This window comes from Eucalyptus grandis, chromosome 10 (assembly GCF_016545825.1).
Source record: "Eucalyptus grandis isolate ANBG69807.140 chromosome 10, ASM1654582v1, whole genome shotgun sequence".
Taxonomy (NCBI): Eukaryota; Viridiplantae; Streptophyta; class Magnoliopsida; order Myrtales; family Myrtaceae; genus Eucalyptus; species Eucalyptus grandis.
The window spans coordinates 32694162-32709472 of record NC_052621.1 but is presented as its reverse complement, the minus strand read 5'-3'; the positions used below and the strand labels follow the sequence as shown (position 1 = coordinate 32709472).

The 15311-nt window shown below is 41.3% G+C and overlaps 3 protein-coding genes across 5 annotated transcripts; 1 reads left to right on the top strand and 2 right to left on the bottom strand.

The window, feature by feature from the left end:
* Positions 1-1086: 1086 nt before the first annotated feature.
* Positions 1087-1906, top strand: LOC120288972 (acyl carrier protein 1, chloroplastic-like). The gene is made up of 2 exons (XM_039303327.1): positions 1087-1485; positions 1579-1906. The coding sequence occupies exons 1-2, from the start codon at positions 1345-1347 to the stop codon at positions 1702-1704; spliced, it is 267 nt and encodes an 88-aa protein (XP_039159261.1). The 5' UTR covers positions 1087-1344; the 3' UTR covers positions 1705-1906.
* Positions 1907-2007: 101 nt separating this feature from the next.
* Positions 2008-4230, bottom strand: LOC104422910 (dormancy-associated protein homolog 3). Its single transcript, XM_010035372.3, has 3 exons — positions 3831-4230; positions 2783-2877; positions 2008-2413 (listed from the first exon to the last, which is right to left on the bottom strand). The coding sequence occupies exons 1-3, from the start codon at positions 4098-4100 to the stop codon at positions 2386-2388; spliced, it is 393 nt and encodes a 130-aa protein (XP_010033674.2). The 5' UTR covers positions 4101-4230; the 3' UTR covers positions 2008-2385.
* A 7850-nt stretch (positions 4231-12080) lies between these two features.
* LOC104422908 (chaperone protein DnaJ) lies at positions 12081-15037 on the bottom strand. Of its 3 annotated transcripts, none has more exons than XM_010035371.3 (6): positions 14463-15036; positions 14037-14130; positions 13837-13910; positions 13429-13485; positions 13093-13344; positions 12081-12521 (listed from the first exon to the last, which is right to left on the bottom strand). In XM_010035371.3, the coding sequence occupies exons 1-6, from the start codon at positions 14574-14576 to the stop codon at positions 12444-12446; spliced, it is 669 nt and encodes a 222-aa protein (XP_010033673.2). In that variant the 5' UTR covers positions 14577-15036; the 3' UTR covers positions 12081-12443. The 3 variants fall into 3 exon arrangements, with proteins under 3 accessions (XP_010033673.2, XP_010033672.2, XP_018719356.2); XM_010035370.3 differs by having other exon boundaries at positions 12081-12517; XM_018863811.2 differs by lacking the exon at positions 12081-12521 and adding an exon at positions 12831-12868 and having other exon boundaries at positions 14463-15037.
* Positions 15038-15311: the final 274 nt, after the last annotated feature.

Below are 15311 nucleotides of genomic sequence, written 5' to 3'. Positions count from 1 at the left end.
GCCTTTCCCAAGTCCAATATTCTTGATCTGGGCAAGAAGAAGTGAACAGGGGACGAAGAAAATGATGAATAAGGCAACCAAAATGAAAATAAAAAAAATGGACGAAAATACCCTAATCAGGCCACCAGAATATATATTGAAGATGCATCTATTTACCGACCGACCCCGACGAGTGAAGTCCTTCTTTGAGATTAAATAACTACTTTGGGTCCTTTCTTGAGACAAACTTCACTTCAGGTCTTTTTTTGAGAAAATGATGACCCAAAGTGTCATCATTTGAGACAAAATTCACTTCAGGTCTTCTTTTGAGAAAATAATTGCACTTTGGGTCCTTATTTGAAATTTTCCTTAGTTTTTTTCGTACATGGCATCGGAAATGAGTACCACCATATGAAAAATCGTTGCATGCAATGGTTATTTTAGTCATGCAATTATCATTTCATCGATTCCATCCTATTCTTTTCTGATTTATGTGTATATGTGCAGTTTCAGCCACAACCAATGGGAAAATGATGCCAGCTCTTCAATACTAAGAAATTATTCGCAAGCTGTGACAGTTTGGCGAGTTGTGTTGGATATTAATGCGCACAAAGGACACAACGCATGGTACCAACCGCCCAATGCCATGGGAAAAACAATCAAAAAGCCTGTGTAAAATCATAGTAATCATCGCAACCCTGATTTGAGCCATTTGGAGAGACCCAAGAACAACATTATATATTGTGTTGAAGCCTAAGTGAAAGCTCTGCGTCTGCTTTATTGAGAGCTTTGTGTGAATTTAATCATCAGCTTATCTTCCACTCTTAGCCGAGGAACCATGGCCACTGCGTTTCTCTCGGCTTCTCCGTCTCCAGTGGCCACCTTTTGCTGCGCTCCCAAGGCCAGAAGCAACTCTTGCCAACTCGGCAGCCTCTCGGCCATTGTGCGTGCAATCCTGTTGCATGTTTTCAGTCTTAATTCATGCTTTATGGTTCTTGTTAGAAAAACAATGTGACAGAACAGATGTGTAGTAGGATTAGTGAAATAAAGTACCATGCCTTTGTATTGAGCGTCTTATCAGACGGAGGGGCAACAGTGCTGACAATGACGAGTACTAAGGGCCGGTTCATCGCAAGAATAAACATGTTTATGATCTTTAATTGCAGGGTGGCAGACTAAGACTCGTGCCGAGGATCCGAATCACCAAGGCAGCGAGAAGAGTGTCGCCAGTTGCACCAAGTTACTCCAAGACCACAATCACATGCTGTGGTGTAAGATTTTCCCTCCCCTCTACATTCTAGTCCTGAAAACAAAACCAGAATCTGGACTTCATCCGGAATACGAGTTGCGGTAGCCGATGGTCTGATGATCCAATGCTATGTGCAGGCCCAGCCGGAGACTCTGAAAACCGTCCAGAGCATCATCGCAAAGCAGCTCTCGATCGACGAAAGCACCGTAGCCCCTGAGACCAAGTTTATAGACTTGGGAGCTGATTCTCTTGACACTGTATGCTCCAGCTTCCCAGTTCATGAAATGACTGTTTCCTTCCTAAATGTGGCTATTGGGTTGGTTCTTGATTGTCATATTACTTTTTCACAGGTTGAAATCATGATGGCATTGGAAGAGAAGTTTGGAGTGTCAATCGGCGAAGGAGGAGCCGAGAATATTGCAACCGTTCAGGATGCTGCCGATCTGATCGAGAAGGTGAAGACAGCCTCAGCATAAGCCGAAGTTGGCTACGCCAGTACCCCCGACATTAGCTAGCCAGCCATGAAGAGTCTGCTGAAGATCAAGAGGAAAAAAAATTTCGCCGCATTTTCAGAAGTTCCCGATTTCAATGTCCTTACAATAATCTGAATTCTGCCTTAGTTTTGTGTTATTGCTAGACCACTTTGAAGACACGATCATTGTATTCATCCTTTTTCATATTAGTACTTAGTCGAATAATGAAGACGATTACTTCGACACTCGTATGCAATTTGTTTGGGATTTTCTTAGGAGGATATCATGAGGCTTAAAACAAGAAACTGAGGCAGAATAAGACCTTTCGAACAGTAACCATAGGCAAACAGTAGGATATGAAGCCAGAAATACAAACTTAGACAGACCACTTAATAACATTAGAGGAGCATTCGGAGTTGAAGCATTTACAGAACCCGAAAACAAAAGACAAAAATCTTCAAAAACGGACAGCCCTATGTACAGGAGATCCAGAGGCGAAAAGGGCGCAGCTGAAAGAAAAGATAACGACCAAAAATGCGGCTATCTCAAAAACGTTGATGGGGATTGGGTTGCTTCAGACTCTGAGCTCATTTCATTCCATGTTTCCGGCGTTAACGGACATCTTCTAGTAGATAGATGTCCATAGGGCGTTCTTGAATGAAGATCAACCCACGCTTCCATCCATCAACGATCCAAAGCGCTGATCAAGATCCTGCAATGGATTAGCGTTCATAGATCAGCGCAACTACATGGGAGAGAGGCAAAAACTTCCGTGAAATAAGCAGTACAGGAAATCCTGAAAAAAGAACTGAGTCTGCAGCCTAGAAAAATCAGAAAGTTCTCGCATGCCATAACCATGAACGACTAAACATGTTTGAATTACTCCGATGGACAAAACCTAAACTAGAAATTATCAAAGATAGGCCTGTCCCGTCTGTGAATGGTGACTTGGGGATCAGATCGATTCATGCTACAATCGCCCAGGCATATTCTTGATAAAATCATGCAAAACTCATCATTCCTACTCTGCAGGAACATGAATGTTCAATATGCAGGTCATGAACACTAGACAGTTACTCACCAATCGAAAGCCGTAGGACTTCTAGGCTCTGCCTTCTGTAATGCTTCAGAGGATTTTCTCCTCGTGAACTTCTGAAATCCCCTGCTGCGTACCGGCTGCATTCAAAACCAGAAAAACACAGCATTTAGTCACAATATTCTGAGGTTTTGGCTACAGCAAAATAGCAGCACGCAAAAACCCCCGTTTCATTCGTCGGCGATGCGCATTGCCATGCTAGGTAAGGCTCCTAATATATCATACTCCATGATTATTACATAGTAGAAAATGGGTAGGAAAAATTGAATCCACTTTGGCTCAAGTGCCTGAAGACAAATGCAGAAGTAAGTCCAACCTTGTAAGCTCACTCGGTTTCATGCGTTACTATACTATGTTGTAATTATAACAGAGCCTTCGTCTTGGATGATCTCTGACGCCATAAGCACTAAACAGAGCTTCCAAATTGAAGACAAACGATCCGAGGGGGGTCAAGTTTTCTTCTTGATCAATGGCACATCTAGACACGCAAACACAGAGCAAAACTTGAAACGAAAGAACCCATCATCCGAGCCATTTCATTTTCAGACAAGATGGGAAACTTCAATAATTGTGAAGAAAAAGTCCAAATGCGTTGCGTTCTCGAGAAAGATTCCGCTTTTTAACAATTGAATAAGCAGCCCGTTACGTGAAACGTCGAATCGAACCCGAATAAAAGAGGAAAGTGCAAAGAAAATAATAAAATAATAAAAAATTGCCCTTTTTCAGCATTTCTGCGCTTTCTTCTTCGCGGTGTGCAATAATTGAGAAGAAAAAATCAGGTTGCGTTGTCTTCTCAAGAAAGCTCGCGCTTTTAAACAGTTGAATAAGCAGACCCGTTCGTTGAAACATCGCATCGAAGCCGAATAAAGGAGAAAAGCGAACAAAATTTAAAAAAATAATAATAAATAAATAAAAATCGCCCATTTTTCCACCATTTCTGCGGTTTCTTCTTCATGCGACACGACCTTGCCGAAGGGCAAGAAGCGAAAACGGCAAAAGAAGGGAAAGAAAAAATAGGGTCAACGGGACATACGAGATGGGGCAGTTCCCGGGTCACTACAGGACGTGGCGGAGTCTCCGGAACCGAATCCCAGCCGACCGCCCCGCCCAGCGTCCCGGTCCTGACGAAGGTGATCCTTCGACTGACGAGGCCGGCGCCTCGGGGAAGAACCGCCGCCGCCGCCGCCGCCGCGGCCGACCGCCCGGCCGCGGCGGCGGAGCGGTGCTCCGGGAGCTCCTCGAGACCGGCCTCGGGCGCGGGGCCCGCGACCGTCTCGTCCCAGAGATTGTGAAGCAGACCCATCGCTCGCTCGCTCGCCGATCTGTCACTGACCCACTCACTCACTTTCGCCTGCGCGACTGTTAACGGAGAAACGGGGGCCAAAGAAGAAGAAGAAGAAGCAGCCAACGGAGAAAGAGATTCTCTGAAGGAAAGAGAGAAGTATTATATAAGGGTGGGACAGAGAGAAAGAGAAAGAGAAAGAGGTGGGTTCGATGAACGGTCGCTATCGCGGCTCGCGCGCCGGCTTGGCTTGCGGCTAGTGGTGGCAGGTGGCAAAAAGGCGACGGCGACGGCGACGGGGAAGCCGAGTGCGCGGCTCGCGGCGAGCCGGAGCCGCAGAGCCGGGAGCCGAGGAGACCGTCCGGAAAATGCGAGGTGGGGCCCGGGGATTTGTAGTAACTCCGTACACGTCATCGGATAAGATAAGAATTGGAGTGGGGTGGTTTTGTCGTTTTGTCTGCAGATCGTTTTACCTCCACCTACCGCAACTGCGCGCGCCACACCTCCCCGTCACGTGACAGCGATCCCTCAGCGGTCGGTTTTCTTTCCTCCAAGAGCCAATACCGGATCCCGTTGAACGAATCCCGCCACGTGGCGGATTGTGAGTGGGCGCTATTATATTAAGAAATTGGGTCAACACCACGAAAAATTCCGAGGTGGCGAATTTATCATAAATTCATTTTTTTATCATTAAAAATTCAAATTAATATATTTGTAACCAATTTACTCCTCATTAATTCATGTTTAATTTTTTCATCAAATTACTGAGTTATATGAAACGTGAAAATTAACGAGTATATTAATTTAGAAGTTTACTATAAATTTATCGTAAGTGTATCGGTTTATTATTTTTCATGATATTATTTCAATTTAACGTATGTGAGATTTTATATGTAAATTATTAAATAAATACTTGGTTTATTATTTAAAAAATAATAAAAACAAATAAATGATAAATTTATTAATTTTAGATAAATTTGTGATGAAGATATCAATTTCATATTTTTGTGGTATTAACCCTTATAAATTATTACACGAATATAAAAAATGGCATTGAAATAATATGTTGATCCCGTACGAGCAACGTCGATCCAAAGATCTATATCCATTCTATTGCCCATACTTCTGTCGGACGGGTTCTCACGCATGTTGGTCCAATTCAACTCCCAATTTTTTTTTTTTTAAGGGTTCGCCTTTGCTCGGGCCGAAAATGCTAGGGAGTCATAATGAAATTTTCACGAAATAATAGTTGGATTTATGGAAGCATGCAGGGGTCTACTTAATAAAAGCGGAAGCAGATGTCTATTTTCCTCCATTCCTTCTCATAGCCATATAAACTAAGTGGGCGTCTTTTGTTCCGCAGATATTCGATCAGCTTTTTGTTTATTTTATTTTATATTGTGAGAAGAGCTTTTTGATATTGAGATCAAGGCAATTTGCCAAATGTCACATCGATGAATGTGATGACCGGCATTAATTGGAGCATCCTCACCTCGAATCTGACTTTGTATTAAGAATGTCGTCGGTGATGTTATCATGCGTTTTCTAGCATGCTATAAGCTATATTCGCATGCCACGCTTATCGAATCAAAATGCCAATAAAAAATACTAAATAATTTTAAAAATCTTCTTCTCCTTCTTCTTATTCTTCTTCTTCTTTTTGGGTCAAGTCTTCTTCTTCTTCTTAGGTATTATTATTTCTCTCTTCGGTCAGTGTAGATATTGATTTTGCTATTTAGAAATTACCATTTCGATATATTGCAAAAATGTTACTCGTTAAAAGAACTTGTAATTTCATTACATTCGATCTTCATAATTCTCCTCATTGGCGAGGATCGATGGATCGATGGCTTTGTGGGTTAAAAATGCTATGCTCAGACCTCGTGAGCAATACATGACAATAATTTGGAGATTTTAATAAAAATATTTATGATAATATATTTATATAAGTACCCCACGTGAGCCCAATTAATGGAATTTCAATCTCCACGAATACTGCCCAAGCCCTTTTTTTTTTTTTTTTTCTCTCTTTTATCTTAAGGGTATTTAGACTACCTTTTAACGACTAGAAAGTGGGAGGATTTCGCACGTGCTTGGAATTTACAATCGAGTCATCAAATTTCGATTTCAATCAGCAAATAATTGAACTTTCTTCCACCTCGAAAGATTTTGACAATTTTCCTGTAGAGTACTGACATGAAGACCAAATTGATTTGACATGACATCTAGTTGACCATACCACCTAAGTTTAGCGGCCACACGTGAAGTATACTCTTTTGGATATGCCGGTGGGTATATGGCACCGATCGATAATCAACCGATCCACATCAACTATAACGACGACTTAGAATGGTAAGACAATATCATGCGATATCGACATATATGTATGTACACGTTAGTATATACATCAAATTGTAGGGACCTAAATGAGATCACTGCCGTGACATATGCTAATTCTAATCCACCGGGGTTTACATAGAATTTGCCCCTTATTGGGCTCCCTATTTGGCAAAGGCCTTCCGCTCCTTGGGCCAATCGGAACACTGAAATTGACCCAGAAAACCATGGGCCCATGACCAGATACAGAAGTTGTGCATCTAATGCCGAATTCACCTTAAATATTTCCAAGCTTAAACAGCCCCTTCTAGATTGATAAAAGAGTGGTCAAAATTCTTATCACGAACGTCAAGAGTCCATTTGTTTGACTGAAAATTTCATGATAAATGAAAATATTTTCCATGAAAATTAATTTCAAGGAAAATAGTTAATTTTCATTTGTTTTGTGACTTAGGGAAAGTTATTTTCTCCTCATTACAAGATAAAGTTGTTTTCCTCTAATCTCATCTTGTTATTTTCAATTCATGAAAAATGTTTTCCATAAATCGATTGGTTTCCATCATTCTAAAAAAGGAAAGTCGGAAAACAAGTTCTTAAAAAAAAAAGAAAAGTTTTCTTTTGAATAAACGGATCATAAGTAATGCATAATTCCCAAGTGCGCAACCTCACTTTAATGATGCTTCTACATTTATAACGGTAAGAATTGGCTAATTATGCACAACATATTTTTCAGTGATGAGCTAGATACATGACCCAAGGACAACGTTTAGTTGGTTATTCATAATTTTATCCATCATCACTCCGACCAAAAACCTAATAATTAGGCTCTAGTGGTTTTGCATAAAATCAACGATTGGAAAAATATTTTCCTAATTTTATTCATTCACATCTCTTAGGAATAGAGGTAAAGTAAATTTTTCTCATTATCAAAGAAAATGTTTTCGCATGAAATTTTGTTGGAAACATTTTGCATTGACTCGTTTTTGTAAGAGCTAATAATGATTAAAGTTAGGAAAATTGTTTCCAAATTGTTTATTTTCCCCAAAACAAAAGGAGTAAACAAACGGAACATAGACTCCTTTTGGTTTTTCTCCAAATAAAAGTAAAATTACTATAAAGATGTACGTGTGAGTTGTGTTAAATATCCCCATTAGAAAATTGGTCTATTGTGTCGTGGTATAGTTAACATATTATGATTGGCTCATAACTTATTAATTAAATATTTTGAGTGAAGGTATGTTTAACTAGATCTATTGATGAGTTTTGATTTAGGTTCTTTCTTGACAATTTTCCCAAGGGAAGGTATCAAGTTTCTATCGAGGCTCCATATAAATGGTACAAGAGTTGATAATTGATTAGTGGTCCACTCCAATGTGTGTTTGGGGTTCGATGAATATCTCAAGAAATGAATTTCGTGACCAATACGATCCCAATTGCAACCTTCAAGGTTTGATATGGAGAAAGAGACCAAGGATAAAGGCGAGTGTTGAACATTCAAATTGAGATATCTTGATGTAGAAGGATAGTTGAGCCGAATCAAAGAGGAGCGAAACTAATGTTGAGCTCACACATGGGGGATAATTAATATATTATAATTGACTCATGACTCATTGATTTAAGTTTTTTAATTGAAGTTTAGTCCATCTAGATATGTTGATGGGCTCTGACATGGGCTTTTCCTTGGCAATCTCCCTAGATGAAGGTAAAGGCGTCAAGTTTCTAATGCGCATCTTCAACAATTACAATGTCTTTCTATGTGCAACACTTGGATCATCACATAGGTAGGTGCAAACTCAAGTGCACCTTATTCATGGTAACTAGACATGTCAAAATAGGTCATAAATCAATTTCTTAACCCCTATATTATGGGTTAAATCATCATATGAGTTAACTATATTCAATAAGTATATTATAAATGGGTTTAGAATAGCAAAACCTAAAAAATATTGGTGTTAAATAGATTCACATTTTACTTTTAAACTCAACGAAGCCTTGATGAGCCCACTTCATCCTTATTAAAGATATCAAGTTAGCTTATTTTTTGTCATGGTTTTTTATTTTTATTAATCTTGTAAATTTCATCTATTAGTTATTGAATAATTAAGAGGACTTTTTTTTTTTTGTTACATTTGGCATTGTTATTTTTACTAGAACGGATTGGTTCCCATCCGGTCCGATTCTGAGGTGGAACCAAGAATCAGACCGGAAGAACTAGTTCCAAAATTATAGGATAGGGAACCGAACCGGCCCGGTCCTAGAATCGAAAACCGATTCGGTCCGGTCCAATCTGTGGAACCGGTAATTTGTTGTTTGAAGACCAAAAAAATGTGAAAAAGCTCTCCTAAATTTCAAAACTTGCGATGCTCAACTTACAGTCTCAAGCTTTGATTTTTTCAATGGGTTCTTGGCTTCTTCTCAGCTTGTGTTCATCGGAAAAGGAAGATAAAGCATAAAGCGAAAACTAAAAAGGAAAGGTAAAAGCATAAGGAGGGGAAAGCAAAACCTAAAAAGTAAAAAGGGCAAAGGGTTTTTTCTTGGTTTTTTTTTTATTATTAGCTGGTCCGGTTCGGTCGGTCCGATTCCCGGTGAATTAAATCGACCAGCCACCAATTCCAAGAACGAGAACCAGGAACTGACCACCCTCTTCGGGAATAGCTCGTAAGCCCGATCAGTCCAGTCCGATTCGAGCAGTTCCCAATTTGGATGGTTCCTCTTGCACACCACTAATTTTTATGTAACAATCTAATCTTAGTTTTGATGATTGCAATCTATGATGATATCATCTTTTTGGATATTTTACTTCAATTTAATTAAAATTTCAATTCCTCAACTTTATTTGTTGCTATGAATTTATAAATTCATTACAAAGTAATAATTTCCTCTTATTCGTCATTGTGCTCAATAAAAAAAAAAATGGAAATTCTATATGATATTAAAAATCAATTCTTTAACATCTTATAGTTTTTTTTTGTCGGATTTACCTTGTTATAGTTACAATAATGATTATATCCATACAACATACGCTTGTTATAGTTACAATAATGATTACATCCATATAACATATGAAGAGCTTAAAGTGAATTAGCTACATAGATATGGGTTTTTATAAGTTAGTAACATGAATCAAGTGCAGATTGAGGCAGGTATATATGACTAAATTTGTGCTACGTATAAATATGATCATTTTAAATTTAATTCATCCACTTGACAACCCTAATGATAATTTTAACATAGAAAAGATTGTCCTCGATATAAGCTCGATATTCTTTTTTTATGACCCAGAACCTCCCGCACGGCCGGGCAGGAGAGGGTAAACCTGGGCGTGCGCGGGAGGACCCACCACCCCCGGCAACCCACTTAAGACGCCACGCCACAATCCACCAGCCTACCTTCAACTTGCGTTGAAGGGGCTTCGAACTCCAGACCTCCTCGTTGGAAACCTGAAGTCTACCCAGCGGAGTCACCACGGCCGGTGGTATATAAGCTCGATATTCCACGTCGTTTTCTTGAGCCTAATAATTTCGTCCACTTTCAGCACAGTCACAATCTGTGTTCACTGAGAGAGAGAGAGAGAGAGAGAGAGAGAGAGGCGTTTTTCCTGGTAAAAAAGCGACAGCCTGATACAGAAAAATCAGAGAAAGATCTGTAATCTTTCTGTCTCTGTTCATCACACGACATCATGATTTCCACACACGTTTTAACCAAATCCCAATGCATTTTCCAGGGCATATTTTCTGACATCAACTTGCAGCGAATGCATTATCCTCGTGAGAATTTTATAATACGATCAAATCTCAATGTTGAGTCTTTCGTTTTCCTGCTTTAATCGGTGGATTTCTTTATTAGATATTTCTCAAGGAATAAAGCAGCCTAGCCTAGATCAGGCGACTTGCCCACTTAGGCTTTTTTCCCTTTCAACAAAGTCTCATGCTTATATAATTAGCAACTGGTGTTTTCTAATGGCATAGCTCTTGCCCTTGAAGTAAAATTGGGGTCATTTGGTGGTGTTTGAGACCTAGTCTAAAGGTCCAATTTTTACGCTGGCGAAATCAATATTCTATACACTTCATTTTCAAATGTGTTTAATTAATGGCATTGACCATTGACCCTTCAATCATGGGATATGATATATTTCTTGATTTCGACCCGATTCCTAATGGATATGGGAGCTTTAATTGATCTCTCTAGATTTAAAAATTATGAGAATTGCTTTTCTTCGTTCAGAGCACCTGACCGATCTTTAATGTGATTGCCAACTGCCCAATCTCGCACCTATCCAATAGTTGAAGAACATACATGTCTGTACTTCCTCTAGGGACTATCCTAAGAAATGTTCAAACATGAATCTTGTGTCCTTTTAGTCAATAATAGAAGCAACCGTCCTTACTATTGTAAAATAAGAGCAGCTGGTACTATTTATTTACAAGGAACCGATTCTATGCTATTAATGAGCTTATGAGAGCGGGAGTTGAAGTGAAGATTCTGATTGACAATTGCATTGATTTTGCTTCCTTCTCTGGCAGCACAGCTCTAATACTTGCACTCTACTCCTTTCGTTCGAAGGTTCACTCTTACCTTCAATCGTACAAGACTAGCAACAGTCCTTACTTCATGATGTCTTGGTGTTGAAATGATACACACGCCAGACCTGAAATATTGTGCTAAGTCGGGTTTCGAACGAAGAATGCACGTCGAGAGTTGAAATTGCTCGCCGCACCAGAAGAATTGACAATGAATAGGCACCAATTGATGCAAGTTGTGCATCCTGCAAAATGAAGCTCTAGTTGCCCATAATTGATGGTGTAGGGAGGTCATGGATTGAAAGTCAGAGATGCCATGGTCCCTACCTACTTCAATATTTCCATAGCAACTTGCATGGGGAGCTGTGGAAGTGGGGACTTTGAGTGCACATCCTCCTTTAAACTAGAAAGGGAGGCTGGATTAAATGACTTCTATAATCGAAGTGTGGTCTTCACGAGCACCTCCAAAGTCGAGCCTAAATGCGATTGAATTGAACGTTTTCTTTTAATTTTTATCGAGCTTGAGGACCCACTCCCAAGTTTGAAAGGCTCGTTCTATCAGACCAAGTCTTAAATCAACCGGCGACAAAAGGAGATCGCTTTAATACTCCTGACATGTCTTTCAGCATCATAATATGCCTTTGTAATTTATAACCCACCTTAAATTTTAAAATACATACATTTCGCAAAAAACAAATAAAATTCAAATAAATATATCTACCCATAAAAATATTTAAATATAATTTTTTATTATTAATGAAAACATTTCCGTATAATTTATTATTTTAAGTGATACAGAAAAATATTTTTAAATTATCCATTTTTAAGCATTTACATATTTTCCTTTCTTTGGCTAAATGCAAGCAAGCATATTGATATCTTTCTTCTTCTTTTTAGTACTTTTCAGATCATATTGGACCCTGCAATAGATCTTTATCCCTAAAATATCTTGAAACCTTCCACATATAATTCAAAGAATTACCATGTTACTAATATAATCTAGGTTATGCTCTTCTATCCTTAGACCCGTAGACCCGTTGATTCACTCCGATGGTATCATAAATCAGGTCGCGAAATGTAAGTACTCAAGGTGATGCTACTTCAGGGAAGAAGCGAAGATCTTCCTGGAAGTGGAACATCTCGGTGGCAAGAAAGCTACTAATCCAATACCACTGATCAGGAGAACAGTCACAATCACAAGGATTACAGAGCACGTCGAGAATGACTTAACGCCATTCTAAAGACGTTCCTCCCTCTCGACGCGGGTCTCAAATGGATCGTACACAAAAATTAACTCCTTTCCAGCCCCACCACGGATCGAAAATTCAATCGCAGCCGCCTGGACACTCCGAACTTCACGTTCGACGTGCTGAAAGCTGGCCTGGAATTTCTGGACAAACGATTGGCTAACTCAAACCGGCACCACTGTCATTCGGCAGAGACAGCGTAGAAGTCCTTCGACGAGATGTCGCTGGATGAGACCTTCCTTTTCTTGCCCTGCCTTCCCCTACTGCCGCTGGTTGCTGCGGCAATTCCTCCTGCGACCCCCTTTCCTATCCTGAGATCTTCCTGCTGCTCCATCTGTCTTCATTGCACCCAATTAAAATCATCAGCCCAAGAAGGAACCGCGTCTGTTTTGACTAGGGCGAGGCGAGGTACACCTCACCGCAACATTCTTTTTCATATGTGGATTGAAGAGATTAAAAAACCGTATGCTAACATCAATGCGAACGTTAACAGACACCTTACTGATCGTGTAATGTAAATCTACAGCCATTTCGCCTTTGCAAATGCAAAAGAGAAAGCAGAGAAAATCATCAAAAGACACAGCAGATTACCAAGTAAGAGGACTTACTCTCTTCTTGCAATGACTCATGATGAATCTAACCTTCGGTTTGCCCCTCAAGCGAAATCGTAATCCTAAACGCATGCCTTGGCGATACAGTTCAAGAAATGAAACAGAACATCAGCTTAACTGCTGAAATTAGCACACGGGCCATCTAGTCTAATGACATTAAGCTAAACTCTCTCGAAACATTGACACTAATCGATGCACTAGTACTACCGAGTCGATTAGCATTATCCAATCATGCTCAAGCAAAGCGCCTTGAGATTTGCACGGTGAAGGGCGCAAGAATGCGAGCAAGAGAACTCACCCCAAAACAAAAGTTCTCGAAGTGGGCATCGAAGCCGGCCGAGCCCTCCGCCTTGATTTTGGTGATCTCCGATGCGCTCCGCTTGTTACTCGAGCCGGACCTCGCACGGCAAGAGATGTACGAAGACGAGGACGAAGTCGAGCACCCGTTGGGGGCCATAGCGTGGGAGTCGGAAGCGAACGCCTCGATGTCGGCCTGAAACATTTCGTGGAACAGGTCCTGAAGTTCTTCCAACGTCTCCTCCCCATTTTCCTGCACGCATTCGTGTCACTCGAATCAGACCCAGCGTCGCTAAGCACACCGCTCTGACCATTTCAAGATTCACGGAGAACTTACGCCGGACTGGGTTTGGCTCATCATGACGGCCATCTCGCTCAAGAACTCGCCCATCCCCTGCCACGAGGCCACATTCAAAATGCACTCGGTCAATCACAATGCAAGCTTCTGGAGAACTTACTCCGCAGGCGCGAGAGATTCAGTCCCCAGTAAATTACCGAAAAACTCGGGAGGGACGCCCCAGCCAATATTTTCTCCCTTCGGTGCGCACATGGAGTCCCAAAACAAACAGTACAGGGCCCACCGCAGGCACCAATTGCGAAAAAGTCAAAAAAGGACGGGACGGGACGGGACGTTGAAGGTGAGAAAGAGAGAGAGAACCGATCAGGCTCGTGACGATAAGACGTGAAGGTGCACGGAGAAGGGAAAAAGAGTAGGCCGCAGAGCACAGGAGTGGGGGCAGCTTACGAGGTTTTCGTCGTCATCGTCGTCGTTGTAGACTCCCACGTCGTACAAGAGCCTCTGGTCCGCGTCAGATAACACTGTTCCACCAAGAACCCAGAAAAGATAAGGGAAACTCCTCATCTCCTCAAATCCCAATTCGTATTGTAAAGCGCGAAGAGCGTGAGAAATCATGAATGGACAACTAAAGATAAAGGGTTGTCTACCCGAATAGGCTTGCTGAATAGCCTGGAACTTCTTCTTGGACTCTTCCACGGACCTGGAGCTTCCCGAAGCTGAACATCGATCTGGGTGCCACCTCTGACAACCAACCCAAGATAAAAAACCATGAGCTTGTTTTGTTTTGGCCCCCAAATCTTTCGTTCACTTTCGAAGTTCGAAATCAAATTCCCCCAAAAAGTTTCTCCCTTTGTTCAAGCAATAAATTATTAGACAGCAATAATTCAACTGGGAAAACGGTTCGAGGGATGTCTCTGTTCTGCCATAGTCGGCTTCTTCATTGGAACGAAACGATGAAGAAGAATGATATTTGAGAATTCCAGGATCTTGTTTTTCGCATGTTAAGTTATCATTAGAAGAACCCATTTAGGTGGAAAGAAGAACAGAACGAAAAGATGGTCGCGGATTCTAACCAGCGCGAGTCTCTTATAAGCGTCCTTCAGCTCCGAAGCCGTGCATTCCTTGTTCAGCCCCAGAACCGCGTACAAGTCCTTCGTCTCCTTCTTCTCTTCTCCTCCGCTCGCCATCGATTCTCTCAAAACTTCGATCTACCCCGGCCCTCGCTTCCTCTTCTCCTCAACCCAAACCCAAGAAAAATTCAAGAACAAGAAAGAGAGAGAAGAAGAGAAGAAGGGCCGTCCTTTGCGAATCCACCGAGGCCCGAATGACCACAAGCTCACGACTTTGTTGTTACGTCGACGAATTCAACTCGAACCCATGTCCGTACGAGGGAACCGGGCGGCCGAGTTCGAAGGCGAAACCGCGAGAGGATCACGCAAGAATACTCCAGGCTCTAGCATTGTCTCCTGGAGAAAAAGAAAAGCGAAAGACAGGATGACCCGGAAGTGAAAATCGGGCAGAAAAAGAAGAAGGGGCCGGCGGCGGCGGCGGCGGAAGATCAGGCTCCGACGGAGGACGAGGGGCTCAAAGAAGGCTCTAGAGAGGGGGCCAATTTATACGAATTTTTGCCGTTGGTGTGAAAAAGAGACAGTGGCCGCGTCAATGCGGAATGCCTTTCTCCCCCTAGCCAAGTTGCCGAATTTCTTTTTTAATAAACAAATAAATAAATTATAAAATAATGTCGTGGTGTTGTTATAAATGATTAAAACGATTTTAGGTAAAAATTATTTTTTTTTGGGGGTCGAAATTTTAGGTGAATTTGTGTGTGGGGGGAGATAAGATGGCTTTTGGTGCGGGGGATCCGAGATGGAGGGCTGAGATCGAGTGGCGAGGGCAGATATTTTATTTTTGGCATCGTCATC

What these genes read in the sequence shown, in the direction of transcription:
- LOC104422908 (XM_010035370.3), bottom strand. Translation starts at nt 14,576, where the DNA reads ATGGCGAGCGGAGGAGAAGAGAAGAAGGAGACGAAGGACTTGTACGCG. An exon ending in CTTATAAGAGACTCGCGCTG is followed by an intron (nt 14,131 to 14,462) that starts GTTAGAATCCGC and finishes GTTGGTTGTCAG; the next exon opens with AGGTGGCACCCAGATCGATG. An exon ending in TCGAGAACTTTTGTTTTGGG is followed by an intron (nt 12,518 to 13,092) that starts GTGAGTTCTCTT and finishes CAATGAAGACAG; the next exon opens with ATGGAGCAGCAGGAAGATCT.
- LOC104422910 (XM_010035372.3), bottom strand. Translation starts at nt 4,100, where the DNA reads ATGGGTCTGCTTCACAATCTCTGGGACGAGACGGTCGCGGGCCCCGCG. An exon ending in CCCGGGAACTGCCCCATCTC is followed by an intron (nt 2,878 to 3,830) that starts GTATGTCCCGTT and finishes TTTTGAATGCAG; the next exon opens with CCGGTACGCAGCAGGGGATT. An exon ending in AGTCCTACGGCTTTCGATTG is followed by an intron (nt 2,414 to 2,782) that starts GTGAGTAACTGT and finishes AATCCATTGCAG; the next exon opens with GATCTTGATCAGCGCTTTGG.
- LOC120288972 (XM_039303327.1), top strand. Translation starts at nt 1,345, where the DNA reads ATGATCCAATGCTATGTGCAGGCCCAGCCGGAGACTCTGAAAACCGTC. An exon ending in GAGCTGATTCTCTTGACACT is followed by an intron (nt 1,486 to 1,578) that starts GTATGCTCCAGC and finishes ACTTTTTCACAG; the next exon opens with GTTGAAATCATGATGGCATT.